At 31.3% G+C, this 24,935-nt stretch overlaps 1 protein-coding gene across 1 annotated transcript; it reads right to left on the bottom strand.

Annotated features, from left to right (window-relative positions):
• Positions 1–5,984: 5,984 nt before the first annotated feature.
• On the bottom strand, positions 5,985–24,399 carry LOC134719234 (monoacylglycerol lipase ABHD2-like). Its single transcript, XM_063582239.1, has 8 exons — positions 24,083–24,399; positions 22,066–22,238; positions 15,639–15,806; positions 12,997–13,180; positions 10,696–10,890; positions 9,759–9,828; positions 8,675–8,759; positions 5,985–7,740 (listed from the first exon to the last, which is right to left on the bottom strand). Exons 1-8 carry the CDS (start codon positions 24,238–24,240, stop codon positions 7,556–7,558), a joined length of 1,218 nt encoding a protein of 405 aa, XP_063438309.1. The 5' UTR covers positions 24,241–24,399; the 3' UTR covers positions 5,985–7,555.
• Positions 24,400–24,935: the final 536 nt, after the last annotated feature.

Here is a 24,935-nt window from a genome sequence, read left to right as displayed (position 1 = left end):
GATTACCGTGATGCATTAAATTATCGTGCAGAAAGTATAGTGAAAGTCTATTGTCATAGTCTGTCAATGAATGAATGAATGAATGAATGAATGAATGAATGCGTAAATGATAGTAGATCATAGTAAATCGAAATCAGTATAGTATTTCTCTTTCTTTATTCAGCTGATAATTTGTTACGGTGACACTTATAAAACTAATTAAACAGGAAAGTTGAAATTGAATTTGGAAGGTCATGAAGTATAAACATAGAGAAATCCGTATCATCCTGTGACACCAATATCAGGGGGGAGGGTTTGACACCAGTAAATATATTTACCCTGCCTGTCCCAAGTTAGGAGTATTCAATTCAGTGATTGTGATTTGTTGATGTATATCATACTTGTTTTTCATTATATTTTTGTTCATAAATCAGACCTTTAGTTTTTTTTGTTTGATTTGTTGTTCATATCATTTCAGGGTCTTTGATAGCTGACAATGGGATATGAATGTCATTATTCTCTGGTGGAAAGTTGTCTCATTGACAATGATACCACATCTTCTTTTATTTACATTTGATCTCATGTTTATAAGGTTTGTTGACAGTGTGTTTTTGTGTATTTCTGTGAGCCCAGACTTAACCCTTTCCCAAAATATTGCATTAATATCAGAGACATAAAATACAAGAGATTGGCAACTTGGCGAAATCCCGTAATATCACGCGGCTAGATTTAAACCTTGCGAGATCTCTTTGGGTAATAGAGTCTTCATCAAAGTATTAAATGTACTTGAAGAAAGGGTGAATGTTGAAGCATAAATTAACTGTTTCAGTGTTAAATTTAACATAATTAATTGAATAATTTGAGTTCATACATAATTCTTTATTTCAATGTCATTTTAATTTTGATTTGTATTATTTGTACTATTGAAAAGAGACATAATTTGATATTGAATTAAAACAAGAGGCTCTCAAGAGCCTGAATCGCTCACCTTAATTTTTTTGGTTAAATCTCTCATCAATGATTATTTTGGCTTTTCAACTTATTTAAATGTTCTTTGAATCGTCCTATTTTCTTCAAAAGCAAAACAAAATTCATTTTCTCCTATGTTCTATTTTAGACATAGGAGCTATGTTTCTTGACATACAAGGAAATGAAATATATAATTTATACTAGATACTCTGAAACTCATTTAGCCTAAGCAGTTTCAAAGGAGAAGATTTTTTAAAGTTAGCAAATATGATGAACAAATTGTGAAAAAAGTCTTTAAAGGGCAATAACCCCTTAAGGGGTCAATTGACAATTTTGGTCATTTTTAACTTATTTGTAGATCTTACTTTGCTGATCATTTTTGCTGTTTACAGTTTATCTTTATCTATAATAATATTCAAGATAATGACCAAAAACTGCAAAATTTCCTTAAAATTATCAATTAAGTGGAAGCAACCCAACAATGGTTTGTTTGATTTATCTGAAAATTTCAGGGCTGATAGATCTTGACCTAATGAACATTTTTACCTCATGTCAGATTGCTCTAAATGTTTTCGTTTTTGAGATATAAGCCAAAAACTGCATTTGAGCCCTATGTTCTATTTTAAGTAACTGCGGCCATGTTTTTTGACGGATCAAAAATCGAAGCACACACTTTGTGCAGGATAACCTAAGGAACAATCATGCTAAGTTTCATTCAAATCCATTCAGTAGTTTCAGAGGAGAAGATGTTTGAAAAATTGTTAACAACGACGACGGACGCCAAGTGATGAGAAAAACAATATTAAATAATTTTAACACCTAATAAATTGTATTATATGTCTCTGTTAATATCAATGACCTTTTTTTTCTATTATGTATGAGTGCATACATCACACTCATAAGGTTTACTGCCAGTCTGATCTCAGATGTTCCAATGAGCTTATCCTCTTGCTCAATCCTTTTCTACCTTGTTATTAGTGACTGTTGAGTTCTAGTGTGTATGTGTACCAGATCTAACTCTAACAGAATAACTTTCCAAACACTTTTAAACTTTATTATATTATAATTACTGCAGACAAGCACATGACTCTTGGAAAAAAATAAACCCTGATGAACTTGGGATCAAGATAGAGATTTCTGCTTGATACTGGGTTTATACTATCATGAGCAACAGGATATTTTGAGCAGGATCTGCTAACCCTTCAATATCACCTCCAGTCTTTGGTAAGGTTCCTGTTGCTCAGTATTTAGTTTTCTATGTTGTGTTTTGTGTACTTTTGTTTGTCTGTTTCTTTTTCATTTTTAGCCATGGCGTTGTCAGTTTATTTTCAATTTATAAGTTTGACTGTCCCTTTGGTATCTTTCACCCCTCTTTTCTGACAGAAAAGTTTAGTGTTCACCCATAAATAAACAATAATAATACCACCTAATAATTGTGACTTCCTGAATATGGTTGATTGGTTATTTTTTCATTCATCCAACACCATAATGATTGTGTACCTTGAGCGCATAATCCACAGTCGCCTCATCATACAATTGTAATATCACAAATTTATAAAAAAAAAAACTAAAGGGAGATTATTTGTATAAATATAAACCAGTCATCAAAGTTTCCTGAAAACTGCTCAAGGCACTTTTTGAGTTATTATCCTAAATCTAAAAAAAAATCCTTTTTTTATGAATACAAGATCTCAAAGCTAGAAAACATATATTAAATTTATAAATAAATAAAAGGGAGCTTTTGTAAATTGTAACAAACAATTCACCAAAGTTTCTTGTAAATTGGCTTAAGTGTTTTTGAGTAATGATTTGACATGTTGACGATAGACAGATGGACAGACTTCATATAAACAAAACAAAAACATTATAAAATGTAATGAAATTTAATGCGAACTTGAACATTATGAAGATAAAATCATATATTCATCAACAAATATTAAACAAATATAATGTAAATATAAAATTCTACTAAATATAAATAAATATATTAAAATATAACTGTACTCTAACTGAAAGTTTACACAATGACAAATACCTTTTAGTTAAAGGGGCATTAGCTGTCAAATTTATCATCACCGATTTGAATCAAACTCACGTATTTGATTTATAACATACTGAAACGTATATATCCAAGTAACCAAAATTAAAAATGAACAATTAACAATGCATGAATTCAATAATAATATTTAAAATACTAGACAGAACCTTTAAGCTAAAAGGGGCATTAGCTGTTAAATTCATCATCAACGATTTGACTCAAACTTGCATAAACTCCAATATTTGATTTATAACATACTAAAACATATGTCCAAGGAATAAAAAAGTATCAAATAAACAATTAACAAATAGACTCAATAATAATATCAATACTTGAAATAAAAAGAACTGTATTCTATTTTTTTGTCATACTGTGGATTCATTAATATTCGTTGGATACCAATTTTCATGGATTTCGTTGGAACAGGGGATCCACGAATTTAAATGTTCAACGGAATACAAATTTTCTATAGGAAAGTAAGCAAACTTTGCCGAAACCATGAATTTAAATATCCAGGAATATGCAAGTTTTCCTCAATCCACGAAAAATAGTACCCACGAAAATAAATGAATCCACAGTAATCGAAGCTTATGCCCAATTAAGCTTTCAAAATAGTACCCGACATTTCATTTAAAAATGGTATGACAAAAAATTAAAATTGGTAAATTCATGATTTATAATCATTATATTAAGAGAGGGCTAAACATACACTATAAGAACAAATAAGTAACTCTTTAAAAGTTTGTGAGGTCAGTTAAACTTACATTATCAAAGGGTGAAATTGCAGTACTGTAGCATAAGACTAATGATAGATATATGCAGTAGTTATCTGATCTCCCAGAGGGGCAGATTCAGCGGGGAAATGACGGCCATGCACCCCCCTAAAATTTGCAAAGCATAGATTGTCCTCAGCATAATAAAAAATATTTCACTATTCTGCCACAAAATTTTTGTCACCTCACTACGCTCAGCAACAATTTAAGTTTGCATCCCCCTAACCTAAATTCCTGGATCTGCCCCTGCCCCAATCCTTACAATTTTAAATCAATAAACCCTTAAAAAAGGTCAATTAATCATGTCAGAATTACTGTTAATAGACAAATTATAATTGATTCATTAACTATTGAGTCAGTAGTATAATTAATCACGAAACAACACCCATGTCGAGTCAGCAGTACAACTTTGTAGAAAAGTCATCAGCACTATAAAGATTGGACAATATTGCGTAAGAACCTTTGATACTGTTATAATGACTAGCCATTAGAACCGTAAAGATTCCCCCATGTAAGAAGTTCATCAATTGAATTGTCATAGGTACAACCAATGTAAATGCATGATGATGGTAATGGAAAAAATACAATTAAAGAACAGGTTTATCCTTATAGCACCAAAGCTGTGTGCATATATCAGCAAAAGTTACTGTGGATTCATTTATTTTCGTGGGTATCAATTTTCGTGGATAGAGAAAAAAAGACGTTTCGTGGTATACGTAAATTCGTGGATCGCTGATTACAAACGAAAAAAAAAAATCAGATGCGTAATTTTGTGGATTTCTTTTTGATTTAGGAGATCATATAACCTCCTTGGTTTGATCAATAATAAAACAAATAAAAAAGAAGGAATTCATTGAAAAAGTTTTGAATTGTCAAAATCCTCGCTTGGTCATTTTAGGTCAAAGTGTTCATTGAAAACTTCTATTACAATAATGAACAAAGACAACTAGTTATTTGTTTGTTTTACAATTTATAATGCTTGTCGGGATTCAGATTCTATAAGACAATCAAAACTTTATGATTGAAAGCTCATTTCCCTAATCACGATATAATAAACAATCAAATAAGTAAAAGGTGTGAAAATAAATGTTCCTGTCATAAACATTATTACCTATATCCCCGTACTAAATCCTATTGATTTTTAATCACTAGTAAACCAAACTATGACACGGTAATTAACAACTTGCAGTTATTTTCCATAAACAGTTTTAATCAATTTTAAAAAGTAAATTATCACTGATATTCAATATATTTATTATTGATTTGATTAAAATACTTGTATCTTCTTTTAATAAAAAAAACATGTTTTATGTAACAATGTTTATCGCTAGTCAACACTATACTAAAACTGCATACCAAAACCGGAAATAAACACATTTATCGGGATTATTCTTCGTTTAATTCTTAAATTCGTGGTTTGCTGTGACCCACGAAACCCACAAAATTGGTATACCACGAATAAAAATGAATCCACAGTATATGTTATGCAGAACTTGTCTTTCGTGTAAGTATTAGAGTAAAACTAATAGAAAATATTAAGGCATATTTATGATAAATAGGTAAGGTGTCTGGGGTCCTCTGGTCCCCTTGGTTCCAAACAAGCCCAATTATGGACAAGTGTGGCAAATAATAATTAGCAGATGTGTTATTATTTTGTCGGTGAGTCATAGAGTTATACTTTGAACATAAGACTATTTTTTACTTTGAGCAAAGTATTGGGACTAATTCAAAGATTGGACAGTATTGCGTAAGGATCAGTTACTATTTTAAATTAATGACTAGTAATTAGCACCATAAGGATTGCAAAATTATTCAGTCACTGAGTGTAAGCATTTCATCAACTTTCATAGGTACTAGCAATGTAAAAGCATGAGGATGGTAATGGTATACACAATAAATGGAGAACATGTCCATGGTACACAGATGAAACAAACACTGGCAAAAAATGTTATAAAGGGACATAACTTATAAAATTGTAAAAGGGATATAACTTAGAAAACTGTGAAAGGGACATAACTTAGAAAACTGTAAAAGGGACATAACTTAGAAAACTGTAAAAGGGACATAACTTAGAAAACTGTAAAAGGGAAATAACTTAGAAAACTGTGAAAGGGACATAACTTAGAAAACTGTAAAAGGGACATAACTTAGAAAACTGTAAAAGGGACATAACTTAGAAAACTGTAAAAGGGACATAACTTAGAAAACTGTGAAAGGAACATTACTGAAATTCAAACTTTATCTTTCTTTTATGGTAATAAGCATTGTTCACAAGTTTCAAAACATAAAGGAGCCATAGTTTGAGAAAAGTAAAAGTGAAGCCACTTGTTAGCCTTAAAGTTCTTGATTTGTAAAATAACAAAAAATAAATTCATATTGTATAGACAAATTACTGATAATATTCAGCCAAATTTATTCTGCCATTAAAAGTTCTGAGTTCATGCTGAAGATTTATTATCACATTCATTTGAAGAAATTGCGTTGTAAGCAGACACAGGAGTTTGCAACTATTCTGTAGTTTGACAGACTTAAGCTCATTTCTTGCCAGCCTAAAAAACATTTAAATCATTTATTTTTTTGTAAGTGGGGGTGACAATACAGCTTCACAGACTTCACAGGCTACAGAAATTGTATTGAAACCATGAAAAATAGATCTGAAGATACATGTGTGATGTTTGTAAATGAAACCTTAAAGGATAGAAGATCCATGCACATCACGGTATAATTTTTTTATCATGATCAGTCAAGTGAACTTATTAGGGGGATCACATTAAATGTACATACAACCTACAGATAAATAAATAATATGGCAAGAAAAGCAATTGAAAATTGCACATCATTATACATAGGTTTCCGATGTTTGAGTTGAGTTACTTCCCTTGGCTGCCATTTTTAAATGGTTGATATTCTTATTTTCTAACCAAGAATTTAATGCATTCTTGGTAATATTTTCAAAAGCTTACACCATAACATTGGTTTAAAACGTTCTAAATAATGGAAATTCAACCAATGATGTAACATTACTTTTATTTTAGTGTGATGAACAATGAGATTACCCAAAATCCTTTAGATTCTGAAAAATGTCTGACTAGTGATTCTTTCTAGGTTCTAGTGATGAATAAAGTGAAGCTTGAAGAAAAAAATGTTCAGAAAAGACCTTTTTCTTAAGTCTAGTATTTGAATATTACCGATTTATAAAGACTTCACACACTTCGACATCCATCAAAAGGGAAGTAATTTTTGCTCTATTTGTGTCAATTGAAACCTATCTATTACATATCAACATTCTTATTACATAATAATTGTACATTTACTTATACACATCTTACAATTTTTCAGACAGTTCATATGAGTAATCTAACTTTTGATTTCAATTTTAGTTAAGAATTGCACATATTTTGAGTGAAGATTAGAGGACAACAATGTAGATTAAATTTTAGATTATATTGCACATATTATGGGACAAAAATATGGATTAAACGATTTGTTAAGATTCTGGGACAATAATATGGATTACATTTCAGTTAGAATTGTTCTGATTGAGGGACAGCAATAAGGATTACATTTTAGTTTAGAAATGTACAGATTATAGGACAACAATATAGTAAAAATTTAGTTAAGAACTCAAATAATATGGGACAATAATATAGATTAAATTTTAGTTAAGAATTGTAATAATATGGGACAATAATATAGATTAAATTTTAGTTAAGAATTGTAATAATATGGGACAATAATATAGATTAAATTTTAGTTTCCAATTGTAAGTTTTCCATGTTTACTACATGTGTTGCTGTTATGAAATTTGAACTCCATTCATCAAATTTTTCTTTGCTTGAGTAATAGTAACTGCTGCATTGGCAAACTCAATGATGGCTCTGTCTAACCAGGTTATTGTGTCAGGGGTGATATATCCTCCTTCAAAAAATCCAAGATGGCCGCCATGCTTAGTTATCATCAGTATACAATTTTCATGAGACTCTGAAATACAGGATAAATTTAAAAGTTTCAATCTCCAATCAAAGTTTTATAATTTCATATTATTTTCCATATGTAGAATGTACAGAATTAATTCTATTAGGGAGGTCTGATTTGAGTGTCTGATTCCGGATCCCACTTCCTGTTAAGTGATCATCCCTTACTGCTTATCTTTGCCATAATAGAGCATGTAATTTCCCGAATTCTGCCAGACATTTCTCATTTTCATTTATAATTATTCGACTTTCACATGTCACGCTTATGAATGAAAGAAATCAGCCAATCCTGTGTCACACTTAGACCCCAATGAGACCCTCTATTAGCATGTGATAAGCATAGAACTTAACTTAACCAGTAAAATAGTAAAAAATATGTGTACACATTGAAAGCTCTAGCTTGGTTCTTAATAATAAGTGATAATTGAAAAGAGTCTATAGATTGAAGAAAGTCTTGTCATTTTCCAAATAAAAACATCATAAGAAAGTACCATGTTTATGAAAGGACATCGTTTGGCAGATGTTCGCCTGGATGCCTGTCCGCTGTACATTCCCATATCATTCCCATATCAATAGCAGATAATTCCTTCAGAAATCTGATTAAAAATTTCATTTACCTCTTTGTTCATGGCTGAGTAGTTCAGAGGTAAAAGTTAAAAGACAACAACAGAAGAGGGACCCTTTAGACCATGCATCGTTGACAATGTGATGGAATTTGATGTGACTGTCATACAAGTGAGAGGTTTAGCTAGCTATAAAACCAGGTTCAATCCACCATTTTCTACATTAGAAAATGTCTGTACCAAGTCAGGAATATGACAGTTGTTATCCATTCGTTTGATGTGTTTGGACTTTTGATTTTGCCTTTTGATTTTTGATTTTCCTTTTTGAATTTTCCTCGGAGTTCAGTACTTTTGTGTTTTTACTTTTTTATAATATACCTGCATATTGTGTGGCACACTTCAGTAACGGTTGAGGTACCAACGGGTCATCTCTAGCATTCAACAAAAACATTGGTATTGTTATCTGAAAATAGACAATGACAATCTCTATATTGAATAAAAAATGAAAATATGTAATAAAACAATAACACCCCTTTTCCTTAAAAAGCTACAACTTATAAATTACTAAACTTAAAAGCCCTTGTTAACCCTTTTTATAACAGAAACCCTAAAAGTATGCTGTACTTTAATAGAAATAAAAAAAAAATTACCTTAAGATTTAAACAGCCTAAATAATGATGAACAAATGGACTAATTTTTTCCAATATGATTGTCACGTACTGTAGAAACATTAATTTTCGTGGGGTTAAAATTACATGGTTTTCTGTCTCTATAAGATTGCATGGTGATTTAATTTTGTGGTTTCCTTAAATGTAAGTGATATTATTTGGAGGTTAAATTTTCATGGGGTTTTAATTTAGTGGATATATTCTTTCCATGAAATAAACAAAATTAAATCTTCCACTAAAATTTCTGCTTGTACAGTATATATTCCTAATTAATCCAAGTATTGGGTTTATTTTCCTGTATAGAGGGCATGTATACATTCTGGTTTTAGTCTTCATACCTGCCAACTGTCACTATTTGCGGGGGATTTCCCCCATGGAGGCTCCCAAATTGAAATTTTGAAAGAGCAATTTTGTCCACAATTTAAACAAAACAATTAATTTTACAATGACTTTCAGCTTATGAAAGTACGTAGAAGCCAAAAAACAACATTAAAATGTATTTGCATGCCCCCTTGAAGGATTTTTAGGACTATGACAGTCATCTTGCACGCAAAACCCCCATGGGCATTTGGAAAAGTTGGCAGGTATGAGTCTTTGTATGATTGCCAATTAGACAACTCTCCACCAGAGACCAAATGTCACAGAAATTAACAACTATAGGTCAACATACATCCTTCAACAATGAATAAAACCTATAAAGCATAGCCTTGAAATGACAATATATGCATTAATTGGGACCAATTCAATTGATGAATACCCTATGAGTAAAGAAGAGAATCTAAATGAATATTTACATTGTTTATATAATTACAGCTACTACACGCTTTGTAATACTCGTCTAAACTCTTGTATCCCCAACGTTTTCTGAAAATAAACATAAATATGTTATTAAAATCAAAAAGTTTATTAGAACTGAAAGTAGAGATTGAATTACTTTTTCAGTGAGAATTTTAAAATTAAACATTGCATTGTAGTAGGCATAGTGACTTTGAGAAGAAGAACAGCAATTGAAGCATTTAAAGCACTGTTCCTTTGCTATTTGTGTATTTCTTGGCTGTGCATGTTCTGATTTTATTTCAAGGATGAATATCCCTAACCCTTGTTTTTTGCCCCATTTATGGACATTATGTTTCTGGTCTGTGCATCCGTCTGTCTGTCGGTTCGTTATTCCCACTTCAGGTTAAAGTTTTGGTTAAAGTTTTTGGTCCAGGTCGTTTTTGATGAAGTTGAAGTCCAATCAACTTAAAACCTACTTAGTACACATGATCTTTCTAATTTTAATGCCACATTAGAGATTTTCACCCATTTTCATGGTCCACTGAACATAACGATAGTGCGGATACATTCTTGTTTTTTTCTATTATAGGAAGGCAATACTAAAGAATTAGGTATTTATTTGTAATTATTTCAACTGCAATAATGTATAAAGGAAGATAACTCCAATTTTAAACATATCCTCAACAATGAGATATTGTAGCGAAATGAAAATTATGGTAAAAAGGTGCTAAAATTTACAAATATACAACAGGTATTCATTCAAATGTCAACTTCTTTTAAATTTTAAGTGATTCTAAAATGTATAGGGGTAGAAAAATATATATTTATGTAATGTGCTATATAAATATAATGTATATTATGGAGAAGACGGAACTAAGTTGGAAAACTTGTGTCTAATCCATTTGTTTTGAACAATAAAATATGCTTAAACTATAGCGGTAACAGAAATCTTACATAGTATAAGACTGATCTAATTCTGCCAAAGATGTGGAAGCAAATATCTTGTCTTCCTCAAGCTTGTGTTTACTTTTAACATCCTCAGACAGTACTGTGTGGTAATGGTGGCGCAGTAAAAACTTCTGATACGATGTCATAAAATAGACATACATTCTCCTCAGATGACTCCATTCTAACAGCAATGGAAAGGCCCTGAAAAAAAGTTTTATGGAAATATTAAAATAAATAATTATTTTTATTTGAAGAGGATAATCCAATTAGTTAAAACTAATCTAATAATAAAGACAAAATCCATGAGGGTAAACACAAACCAACTTAACAAAACCAAAGTGAGAGATGCTGAAATTGAAGATGTTCATGAATTCACATATCTTGGAAGTGTAATCAGTACATCAGGTGGGACAGATGAAGATCCAATCAAGAAAAAGAAAAGCTCAACAAGCCTTTGCTATCCTAAAACCAGTCTGGAGGAGCAAAGCGCTCAGATCGAACACCAAAATCAGGATCTTCAACTCAAACGTAAAATCTATTCTTCTCTATGGGTCAGAAACTTGGAGACTGACAGCTGCATCAACAAAAACATTACAAGTTTTCATGAACAGGTGCCTTAGAAACATCATTGGAATTAAGTGGCCAAACACAATCAGCAACAAAGAGTTATGGAAAAGGACATGACAAGAACCAATAGAAAGAACGATAACAACAAGAAGATGGAAATGGATTGGACACACTGTCAACGTATATTTGTTCCACCTGACAGAAGTTCCAGTGGAAACTTTATTATAAACAATGTCATAATACCTGTACCTGTTGGAACAACTATTCTATACTATTTATTCCGTTAGGAACATCTACTGTAATATTTATTCCTGTGGAAATAATATTCCAGAATAGTTTTTCCATTTGGAACTTATATTATGAAGGAACTTCTATTCCGTGACACTACTTTACGTAAGAGCAACACAAATGTAACAGGACAGGCACTAGATTAGAATCCCTAAGGGCATCATAAAAAGAGGGCGACCAAAATCCATCTGGCGCAGAGATTTAACATCTGATCTCCAGAAAATTGGGAAAACATGGGGTGAAGCAAAGAAACTAGCCAAGGACAGGAAAAGATGGAAAGCTACTGTGGTCTCCCTATGTCCCCCATGGGACGAAGTGGATTAAGTCAGTTAAGTCAATCTAATAATAATGTATTCATAAAGTACATACAATATCATAGTGATATATAATGGAATTCAATTGTATTATCTGTAAAATAAAAGTTAAAATTCTTTTCATCTACATATATGTATTCCTAATATTAACTAGAAATATCTTAATCCTGGTTTTTGGTTGGGGATTGTGTAGCTGTCTTTAGTTTTCTATGTTGTTTTTTTTTTTCTTGTTTGCCATGTTTTTTTCTAAAATCAATTTTGATTGTACCTTTCAAGCCTCTTTTACATAGTTTTATTGATAAAAATAAGAAAATGTACAATTATAACAACAAAAACAAGAGGCTTCCAAATACCTATATCACTCATCTGGCAATGTCTGGTAAAAAATATTCCATTTAAAAAAAAATTATATTATCTTATTGGAACTGGTTACTTTTGCTTATTTTTCCTCAGAGTTCTGTATTTTTGTGATTTTACTTTTTGTTTACTGTAAATTCAGAAATTATTGCAAAAAATGTGACAGGTTTATATTGGAAGTAATTTGAACTCCCATTTTAAAATATGTATATATGATTTGAATAAGAATTTTTCTAAACACCACAAAAATTTAAATAGCAATTTAGACTCAAATGACAAAATCACAATATAAATATTTGCAATCGATATTTTCTTAATTTACAGTATTTAGTGCCATATTTGTTAGTCTTGTATTAGTGATAATTTTGACTTATTCCACTTTATAAGAAATCAGTCAAAACTATCACCCTTTAATGAGGTTGGATCTTAACCCTTTCCTCCAAAATGATGTTTTTTGATGGCACCCCCTTTCCTCCATAATGATGCCTTTTGACACCTGTGAAGTGCCTCAGTTGAAATGTCTTAACTGCGAAAAAATCTTTATCAGACCTAATAAAATTTGTATCTCATATAAAAAGGATATTCAAGAAAAACTATGAATGGAGTTTGATTGATGAAATATTCCTTTTTGCAATGCATTATTCCTTTAAACCCGATGATTTTTTTTTATTGAAAAAATCCTATGTGAATTAAGCATGTTAAAAAAGTATCACTGGAGGAAACACCCTCTTGTCTAAAAAAACAAAACAAAAATCTATAAACACCACAGCCTACTACTCACTTTTGAATATCATATCCCTGACATATTGACATCCCACATATAAACTTATGTTGGTGACCATTGTCCTCTCCGAGATATTTAGTGACTATATTACCCCCCATACTGAACCCCACAGCTAGGAACTGACTATCGGGATATAGTTTCTCTATGTCTTCAACGATAATCTTTAACTCATCTGTATGCCCTGTAATAAGAAATATTTTTCATTGTACTAATGAACTCAAAATCGTTAACTTTTTTTTGTCACTTTTTTTTAATTCCAGCATTTACACAGAGATCTACTTCCTTCTTCCTGTCTCGTTGTCATAAAACTTTGAGTAGTCTAGTAAAATATAGGAACTCAATGAATACAATACTAATTTCATTTTCAATAATTCTTTGTCTTAATATGAATAAACATTACCTGACGATCGTGTTCCTTTGATTACTTTGAATATGATGTCATAACTTAAATAACGTCACAAGAATAAATCCCTAACAACAGAACCAAAATCGGAAACGTTACGGTATTTCCGTTTCTTTTTTAACAGGTTTTGGATTTACCAAAAAAATAATTCATACAGGTATGCCTGCCCCATATTAAGAAATTATAATCTCTGTCAAGTGTATAGGTACTCCATAAAGGAGTTGGTTCACTCACTCATAGTTTTTGCCCTAAAAACCTGAATATTTGTTTTAACTGCAATGATGTTGTTATAATTATATGAAAACATGTCTTAACATGTCCAATTATTAAAGTTATAAAAGATTTCTCACTGATCATGTCATTTGCTATGTTTTTGTGACGCCTTAAATGTAGGTGAATTTGTGAACGACTGACTTTTGGCATAATTTTGTGAAATTCATGTCAATTTTCTGAAAAATTAATTTAACAGTGGCGCCCCCTCACCCACAAATACTTTTGTTGAAGTTTTTATATATACAAGGTTTAACCCAAAACTTTCTTCTGAAAATGTCTAAGTAAGGAATATGGCAGTTGTTTGACTCTCCTTCCATTGATTGATAGCATTTGATTTGTCAGTTTTATCTTTTCTTCTGATATAAATAACTCCACTATCCTACTACCTGTCGATACATTTATTTTTGGCATTGCACAAGTCATGTCTTCTTTGACTATCAATGACGTTAAAATACTAAATCCCTGGGATGTGTTTTAGTTGATTTTAGTCTCTGATGCATGATTTTTTATTATTAATATTAATTGGTTTTGGCTTTTAACTAGCTGTCAGTAACTGCGAGTACTCTCAAATCGTATTTTCTTGTTAATTCGACCTGTTGATACTGTTTATAACGCTTTTTTGTTATTTTTTATTTATATGGATCTTGTCTGTACACCAGCTTTGATTATTTGTAATATCACTTATTCTTACTACATATGTATAAACTTCAAGATTGTAATTCTTTTTTTAAAACCGTTTTTTTTTTTAAAGTGAATATTGATCAATATTTTTGAAGGGTTAAATATTTCTCAGTGGTGTCCTGCTATGGCTTTGTTTGAATTTGGTTGTTAGATGTTTGGTCATGAATGTTTGTCTCTAATATTTAATTAACTGTGCATTTGTATTCAGATATAGCAGATCAAATTTATATGTTCATTCATGTGTAATCATACGTTTTTTGATTGAGTTAAGTCTGCCAATTGATATTTTATCGTGTGTTTTTCTATGTTGTGATGTTATGCTATTGTTTCAGAAAAAAGGAGAAGGTTTGGATCCATTAAAACGTTTAATCCCGCTGCAAGTAGTTGCACCTGTCCTAAGTCAGGAATCTGATGTACAGTAGTTGTCGTTTGTTTATGTAATATATACGTGTTTCTCGTTTCTCGTTTTGTTTATATAGATTAGACCGTAACGTTGGTTTTCCCGTTTGAAGGTCTCTTGTGAAGACTCATCATTTTTTTGTCATTGGCAATCATACCTTCATCTTCTTTTTTATATCTACTAGAACACACCTGTGACATCGCGGGTCCGTGACTGAATTAAAGTATATAACTGTGCGCAAGCCTTACTTTAGTATTGGTATTGTCATCTGATAAAATCATGCCGATTATAAGATACACAGTTTTCTCTGCTTTCAAATCTTTCTGTTTGAACCCGTCGAACTGGAACTTATCAATTATTGGTCATGATAAATACTAATTATTTGGAAAAGTGTATATAGCATTTTAATCCTGTATACACTGTTTGGTGGTGCCCCTGTCAGATGCGGAACGTACAGATAAGGTAATAAGTAACAGGTGATTATACTATTGGTATCGGTATCGGACTCTACCCGGAACCTCTTTATTATTGGCAATATTAATTACGTGGAAAACAAAAGGACCTGGAGTGGTGTAATTTTTAATCTACACCTTTGTACTATATAAGTTGTATATAAAGTTGAATGTTTTGATTCGTCGTTTTCAAGTGATGACGGCTGACAAATTGGACCTCGTAATTTTAGTATTATAGATATTATATATATATATATATTGTTTTATTAAAGTGCAGCCTGATATAACATTATATTACAATTATGAAACATAGTTTATGTCAGCCAGCCTTCATAGGCTTATGATGCACTGTAACTATAAAATTCCCATATAATGAGAAGTACTGTATGTGAACATTCTAGACAAGTTTAATTGTGTAACAAAAACATACCGTAGGTGAACATTCTAGATGATGTTAGTTCTATACTGAGAACTGCTCCTAGATGGTTCTGTACCACTACTCTGTAACCATTGTCTTGAGCATAATGTACAAATGTACAGATATAGGCCGTCTCACTACTGTTAGCTATACCTGGGCTGATCACTATAGTATAATCTCCTAAAAATGCATAAAAGAGGAAAATGAAGTCACGTAAAAATTGTATTTGTATCACTTATTTCATGTCATAAATTTATGAATGGAATAAATGTTAATAATGCCTTTTATAGCCGACTATGCAGTATGGGCTTTGCTCATTGTTGAAGACTGTACAGTGACCTATAGTTGTTAATGTTTGTGTCATTTTGGTCTTTTGTGGATAGTTGTCTCATTGGCAATCATACTACATCTTCTTTTTTATATAATTTCCTGCCTGTGTCTTTTCGTTTTAATTCTCATATTTTAAATTGATCTTTATAGTTTGTTCTGATGTTGTGTTGTTACACCACTGTCCCAGGTTAAAGCAGGGTTAATAGCTCACAAACAGACTTAATAGACTTAAAAGTTTTGGTTGCAATTAAGTGCTTACAAGTTACATCCACTTCATTTAAACTTTGCTGGATAGTTGTCTCATTGGCAGGCATAATACATATGTCCTTATTTTTCAATAAGATATCTTGTAATGATATTGCTATATCATCTGGTCAATGTTTACGTTTATAGAGACTCCGCCTATCTTATCTTGATTGACATTATAACAGTTACACGTGCTTAAAGTTCATTGACTTTATCTAGATATATATGAGGCGCCGTTTTACTATTTAATACTTATTTTCTGATATCAAAAAATGATTTTCTGATATCAAAAAATTCTATTTTTTGATATCAGGAGTTCGATTTCTTGATATCAAGAAATAAAGCATATTTTCTGATATCAAAAATTCGAATTCCTGATATCAAAAATTCATTTCTTGATATCAGGAAATCGATTTTTTGATATCAGGAATTCGAATTTTTGATATCAGAAAATATAAATTATTTTTTGATATCAAGAAATAGATTTTCTGATATCAAAAATTGATTTTGTGATATCAAAAAATCGAATTCCTGATATCAATAAATCATTTTCTGATATCAGAAAATAAGAAATAAATGAATAAATAAAGGCTCCCTGTGCGTCAATAAAAGCATTCAAACTCACCCATGAGCCCAAACATCAGGAAATATGTGAAATGATGTTTCCGGGTATACCTATTATTATGTGCAATGTACCGCTACGCGATATTTGTCATTTTATTTATCGTAAAGGGTCCATTGTTACAAAAAAACAAAATGCTTATACATTTCAAGTTTTATACACATGATTTAGACTTTAAAGTCTCTAGAAAACTTAACAATATTTTAAACTGAGTACAGAATTCGACTCCGATGTCACAACAAGACAATATATTGAAGTTTTTTTTTAAATTATTATAAAATATAACACAGTATTTACTTTTGCCTCGAACAATCCCAATCGAAGGAATAAGTCGACCTAAGAATTAACTAAATACTGGAAAATGTTTAACAAAACTTGACTTATCGAAAATAAATATTGATGTGTTCAAGATTAAGATACAATGGCTTGATGATAATATTCAGGTTCAACTGACGTAATACACAATCTTTTCGCCTTATATATCTAATGCCATGCATGTACCTACCTAAATTGAACATACTAATATTCTCAAAACGAATTGTGACTTTCTTGACTGTCGTGTAATACAAATTTGAAAGACAAACGCTTTCAAAATAAAGGTATTTTAGAAATGAAAACGTACATCAAGCCTTCATATTTTTTTTCAAAACTTCACAGAAAAGGCTCATATAAAATAAATGTAATTTAAATGATATATAATTGCATTGCATGTATGTTTCATTATGATTTGCTATTCTGATTGGCTGATAGCAATCTCATGTCCTTCTGAAATTAACTTTCATTACACAATGAAATGTAACATTCGTGATGACCCGAGCTCCCACAATAAAGTGCACAAAAAAGTCATTAAATTAAAGAAAAACTTGACCGAAATCGTGTTTTCATTATCCTAGCTAAAATGTAATTATAAGTATCGAATGCTTCTTTTTGTAATTCGTAAGGTTGTAAAAGCTTTGAACGTGTGCACATTTTTAGAAGGAAGGGCTTCCACACTGCATACACAATGTACTTCGGTAAACGCTTTTATACCCTAATGAATTTATAAAAAGGGGCATCCAATTCTTAAATGGCCATAGGCAGATCTAGAGGGCCTGGTCACACATATCATGGCAAACATTTGGTTGATTATATAGTAAATCATTGAAGCATTACTGTAGTGGGTCCTTTTAATGGCAGTCAGTGGTTCCTCTATTTTAAAACGTTCTCAATCCGCCACTGAAGGTGCAGTATAATAGATGCTACTAGTCTTTAAAAAAAATGTCACATATATAGACGAATTATTTAAAAAAAAAAACAAGAATTTTTTGTTGCTATTGGCTATGAACTATTTGTAAGTAACTGAGAATGCTTTCACATCTGTATTTTCCTTCTTCTTATAACTGTTATACTGCCACGTCCGGTCTGTTTTTTTGTTCTTTGTATCGATCTGATGAATAAAGACCATTTCAACTGATTTTTATATATACAAAAGAAGATGTGGTAGGATTGCCGAAGACAACTCTCCACAAGAGATCAAATAACACAGCAATTTTAAACAACTATATACTGCTATACCACTGTCCCAGGTTAGGGGGAGGGTTGGGATCCCGCTAACATGTTTAACCCCGCCACATTATTTAAGTATGTGCCTGACCCAAGTCAGGAGCCTGTGATTCAGTGGTTGTTGTTTGTTTATGTGTTACATTTTTTTTTTCGTTCATTTTTTTTCGTTCATTTTTTTTTATGTAAATAAGGCCGTTAGTTTTCTCATTTGAATTGTTTTACATTGTCTTATCTAGGCCTTTTATAGCTGACTATGCGGTATGGGCTTTGCTCATTGTTGAAGGCCGTACGGTGACCTATAGTTGTTAATGTCTGTGTCATTTTGGTCTCTGGTGGACAGTTAAATCTCATTGACAAGCATGCCACATCTTCTTTTTATATATATATAGGTCACTGTACAGCCTTCAACAATGAGCAAGGCCCATTCTGCATATGCAGTTTTAAAAGGCCCCGAAAAGACAATGTAAAACAATTTAAACGAGAAAACTAACGGCCTAATTTATGTATAAAAAATGAACGAAAAACAAATACATATACACAAACGACAGCCACTGAATTACAAACTCCTGCCTTAGGACAGGCACATACATACAGAATGGTGGTGGTGTTGAATATGTTAGTGGGATCCCAACCCTCCCCTAACCTAGGACAGGGGTGTAACAGTACAACATAACATCAACCTATAAAAAAGTTGAAAAAGGCTTAACTCATCAGATGAATACAACTACAAATACTACACAGAGTGAACGTGACCGGATACTTCTATATCCAATCAACAAAAAGACAATATTATTCATACTTTTCAGTTTGCTTTGAATTTACTGATAATAAAATCAATATCAATACCAATATATAAAAACATATATTTTTTGCTCTTACAGTATGTTGTGACAAAACACTACTGTCCCAGGCCGCAACATTCTTTAGGTGTCTGTCCCACGTAACAATAAAATTGAGAATGGAAAGCCTGTAAGGATGTATAATTGTTGTTGGTTCGTGTCTGCATACCTGCCAACTTTTCAAAATGCCCATGGGGGTTGTGTGTGCAAGATGGTTGACATAGTCCTAAAAAAAAACCTTCAAGGGGGCATGCAAATTCATTTTAATGTGGTTTTTTTTAGCTTCTTTATACTTTTATAAGCCTACAATCGTTGTAAAATTAATTGTTTAATTTAAATTGTGGACAACATTGCTCTTTCAAAACTTCAATTTGGGAGCCTCCATGGGGGAAATCCCGCGCAAATATTGACAGTTGGCAGGTATGTGGACTGTCATATTTGTTTTTCGTAATATTTTTTTTGGTTATAAATTAATAAGCCGTTTGCTTTCTAAATAAATCTTTTTTTCGGGACCTTTTATAGCCGACTTTACGGTATTGGGTTTCTCATTATTGAAGTCCGATCGATTGCCTATAATTTTTATATCCACTTCATTTGAACCGGCTTTTGTGGATAGTTGTCTCAATGGCAATAATACCACATCTCCTGATTTTTATATACTTAACAGAACTTATTGACTTACTAAATTCGCAACATCATCAACTTGAAAAAACTTAAAAAACAATATTACCAAATACTTGGGCTTAAATTCACAAAAACCTAGTTGAACAAATCTGTTTAAGAGGAAACCAAATAATTGCTTATAATTACATTAGATGTAAGTTTCATTATAATACGTTATTCTGATTGGCTAACATGTTATTCCTTGGACAATTGCATCAGGCAATAACATTTATCATGCATGATGACACGAGGTCCCACAAAAAAGTGCACAGGTGAATTAAATAAAACTGGATAAAAATCGTGTTTTCATGATTTAAGCTAAAAAAATGTAATTATAAGTATTGAATACTTCTTTTTGAAACTTTATAGGGTTGTAAAAGCGTTGACCGTGCGTACATTTTTAGAATGAAGCGCTTCCGCGCTTCATACAAAATGTACTTCGGTCAACGCTTTTACGCCCTAATGAATTTACAAAAAGAAGCATTCAATTCTTAAATATAAGAAACCGGAACGTATAATTGCTTTTCAATAAAGAAATATGATTGTTGACTATAAACCTAAAAATGATTAATATGTGAGATACACAAACATACAAAACTTCTTATGTTAGTGCTCATGGGTGAGCTTCGAAGCTTTTATTGACCCACAGGGGGCAATCATTGATATTTTTCTTATTTTCTGATATCAAAAAATCATTTCTTGATATCAGGAATTCAAATTTTTGATATCAAAAAATCATTTTCTGATATCAGAAAATGTATTTCTTGATATCAAATAATCGTCAGTATTATTTGATATCAGAACATCTATTTCTTGATATCAGAAAATGGATTTCTTGATATCAAAAAATGATTTTCTGATATCAAAAAATCGAATTATTGATATCAAGAAATAAAGAATATTTTCTGATATCAAGAAATCGAATTCCTGATATCAAAAAATAGATTTTTTGATATCAGGAAATTGAATTCCTGATATCAAGAAATATTTTTTGATATCAAAAAATATTTTCTGATATCAGAAATTCAATTTTTTGATATCAGAAATTCAATTTTTTGATATCAAGAAATATTTTTTGATATCAGAAAATAAGGAATAAATAGTGAAACGGCGCCTCATAGATATAACACACTGGGGTTTTATAACATGTGCAGTTCTATATCATGTAGTCTTATAATAAACATGTATTAATTATATGGATTAACTCAATTGGCCTCTGACAATGGTAACATAACATATCTATATAAAAAAAAAAGCATCATTTTATAGACTTTGTTTTTTTTATTAGATATATTATCTAAAAATACTTTAATTTATATTATGACCATTTTATGTACAATTGTTTATGATTGTAATAGATGTGCCTTGATTTGCCAAGGTTAATTCCCCTTAATTTGGACAGATTAATTATTTAGTATTTAAATGTTTATTTTAAGTTTAATTTTATTTAAACACAGTAAGATAAAAGTAAGGATTATTAATTTAACTGTTTTAGTATTTAACTTTCGATGTTTTGATAATGTTTTATGAATATTTATTTATTCAACTTTTCTTCAGTACCGTTTCAGTTAAAGTTACCCGGTTTAATGACAAGTTTAGAATATCATTTGATTTTCATACCGACCGTGTAAGGGCTGTATAGCCAGTCAAGGTCGTTAAAAACTTCCATTTGTTGTTGATTTTCAGTCGGAGTAGGCCTCTCACAGGCCTCCAAATACTCGCCGGACTGTATCAGTCCACTGGAGTTTAGAGTTAGTCACCCCTTTATGGTGCAACTTTCACTACTTTAAAACACAATGCAAAGCAAATTTACTTTACTTTTAAGACTATCTCTGGAACACTCTAATTTTCATTTTACATTTGAAATTACTTTATTTTTGAACTGCAGTTGAGAAAGTTTTCCGACTCCTGTTTATATCCGACTTTGTTTAATACATGCAATTATTGTACATTTGTGAATAAAATATAGTTTCTTTTGATTCATTGTCTGTTGTTCAGCCATAATCTGATATCAGGTATCCCAATGGTCGAATAGGGGCGAAGTACTGGCCACTACACGTCCCGGGAGGTGTCGTCACCGACCCCCTACGTTACAAATGGTGCCGTGACCAGGATACCTGATCCCTCAGTTACAATGATTAAAACTCCAAAATATAATTTGTATATAGTCTACCATACATGTATATATTATACAAACCTCTAAGATGAGGGGATATAGGTTCAAATACATCATATGTCAACGTAGCTCCATCTTCCAGTTTGATAAAATGTCGCTTCCCCTTTGGAAATGGAGATTTAATTCTACCTAATTTCCCATACACAATTGTTTGCAAATGTCCACTTTTCCCCCAAACTTTTGTAGGTATATAACTAAAATAAATTAGATGATTAATTATGATAAAAGATTTCAATAGCAGGATACATACATGTACATATATAACGTCACAGTACCCAAATTGCACTGAGTACCCAAACTGCACCTATTGACTATTCAACATAAACAGCTGAGAAATCGTAAAAGTTTTCTTTGAGACTAAACAATTTGTATTTTGATTATTTGACATTTACACAGCTTATAAATTAGGTCAATACATGTATATTCAAATATACACTAAACATTCACAGTTTATATCAAGAGATGAAGCTTTCACTGGAAAAGTAAAATGAACGAAAACACGGCCATGCAACATTCACAAAAAAGTCATCTTTTTAAACAAAAAAATATTTTTCAAGCATCAATTTAAAAAAAATATTTAGTGAGCATGTACTTATGTCTAATTGTTGTAAATATTTGAAACAAGAATGAGTCCCTATTACACGGATGCCCTTCCGCACTATCTTTTTCTATGTGCAGTTATTAAACTGTGAAAATGGGACGCAAAAAAACTGTAATTTGGCAATAAAATTAGAAAAATCATATCATAGGGAATATGTGTACTAAGTTTCAACTTCATCAAAAACTAACTTGACCAAAAATGTTAACCTGAATCAGGACAGACCAACAAATGGACAAAGGAAAGAACGAATGAATGAACGGATGGACGCACAGACCAGAAAACATAATCATGATAATGCCCATAAAATCTCTGTTATTTTATGTTTAATGATGTGAATTTAAGTCCTGATGTAATTTTGGTACTCCTCATTACGGAATCATGGATAGTTGGAAATCAAATTAAACCCATTTTTCTGACTCATATGGATTAAAAATCAAATTGGTGTATTCCTATAATAAAGATTCTTAGATACAAAATAAACACAGAATGGATTTTTTTTCTTTATAATAAAAAAAATGTAGGGGAAAAAACTATCTAAATAGGTACAATATGGATACCGTCACGTTAACATGTATAATGAAGAGCTGAGCCCATCATACAAATGTCAACGTATATTTGTTCCACCTAACAGAAGTTCCAGTGGAAACTTTGTTATAAACAATGTCAAAATACCTGTACCTGATGGAACAAATATTTTATACTATTTATTCCGTTAAGAACATCTACTGTAATATTTATTCCTGTGGAAAAAATATTCCAGAATATTTGTTCCATTTGGAACTTCTGTTCCGTGACATTGACTCAGCACATGATACGTGCAAAGCTTTTTGAAAGAATAAAGTTCCAGTACATCTCAATATCATACCCCCCCTTTTTTTATGATCAATGCATTTAAATGTGAAAATATGGTTGGAACCCCCAATTTATCCCATGGAATACCCCCACCTGGAAAAGGTATATGTTTTACATGAAATATTTACTAGAAACTTAGAGGCAAATCCAAGGATTTGATTGGGCAAGAAGTTTTAAGAATGTGCTAAATGTATATTTCTATATATATTTACCTGTTTTTTAAATGCTTTATCCCACATCTATTTATTTTTATTTTGATAATGTGATTATTATTGATAGAAAGACCCTTTAATGGCTTTAATTTCAAAAATTACAGAAATTCTGTCTTTAAATATAATTGCCAAATTGGAGTGTTTTTGTGACAATTCAACCAAAAATTATATATTCTTTTTCATATTTTTTGGCTTTCCTTTAGGTCGCACCTTAAATAGGGCAGTGGTACATGTATACTAAATTGTCCATACCTATAACACGCAGTAAAGTTTAAACCGGTGCGCAATAACCCGAATTTGTGTATGGCCTGAACTTTTGAGTTATTTAGTTGCACATAATCATTTAAATGTAACATTAAGTTATCATACTTACGGTTTTGAGAGTATAGAACACATTTTAAGAATTTGACTGGCAAAAAACGAGCCATCTTTGTATTTCAGTTCTGGTGCAGATGACGAACTGGCCAAATGAAGCAGACGAATTGTTCCGTAAATTACAACTCCCGCCACACACGCAAGAAGAAAACTCATTCTGACACTATTAACGCGTTTTAATTATGTGTAAATTGTGTGGATTGCAATACACTAACTGACCTAGTTTATAAGTTCTGCATCCTGAGAAAAAATGTTTCTGGAACTGCGATCATGCGATCATACGATGATAAATAGTAAATTTGGAGTTGCGTCCCTTGTAAAGTCGAAACGGAATGGGGACACAAGACAACTTCCGGACTGTCATATTTCCTTGATTGATATATGATCTGATATTGTCAACGTATATTTGTTCCGGATAATATTTGTTCCTTTGGGAAAGAATATTATAATAATATATGTTCTGTGGAAATTGTTTCATGGAATATTTTTTCCAACTGTATTATATTTGTTCCACTATTATCAGGAACTTATCTTATAGTTGATGAACATGATGAGTATAACAAATGTTCCTGTTATAATGATTTTTACACCTGATTGATTTATACAGGTTTTTAATGCTGATTACTGTTTAAATCACAACAAGTTTTAAATGTTTATATTCTAAATCAAAACAGGTTTTAAATGCTTATTATTTGACTATTATGTAATTTGAAAAGTGTTCATGAGTTAGATATATAAATGTCTACACAACACCTGAATGTATTATACTGAAACATGGCGGCTGGCGAGTACGAAAAAATATTTATGTTTCTGAATGATGGAACTTATGTTGAAGGTAAGTTATTATGTTA

This window comes from Mytilus trossulus, chromosome 5 (assembly GCF_036588685.1).
Source record: "Mytilus trossulus isolate FHL-02 chromosome 5, PNRI_Mtr1.1.1.hap1, whole genome shotgun sequence".
Taxonomy (NCBI): domain Eukaryota; kingdom Metazoa; phylum Mollusca; class Bivalvia; order Mytilida; family Mytilidae; genus Mytilus; species Mytilus trossulus.
The sequence above is the reverse complement of the archived record's forward strand: the minus strand, read 5'-3'. Positions and strand labels throughout refer to the sequence as shown.

Bases quoted from the DNA above. Each gene is read 5' to 3' on its own strand.
- LOC134719234 (XM_063582239.1), bottom strand. From the start codon at position 24,240: ATGAGTTTTCTTCTTGCGTGTGTGGCGGGAGTTGTAATTTACGGAACA. The intron at 15,807-22,065 runs GTTTGTATAATA...ATGCATTTTTAG, and splicing joins TATATCCCCTCATCTTAGAG to GAGATTATACTATAGTGATC. The intron at 7,741-8,674 runs GTATATTATAAA...CCTGTATTTCAG, and splicing joins GTGTGCCACACAATATGCAG to AGTCTCATGAAAATTGTATA.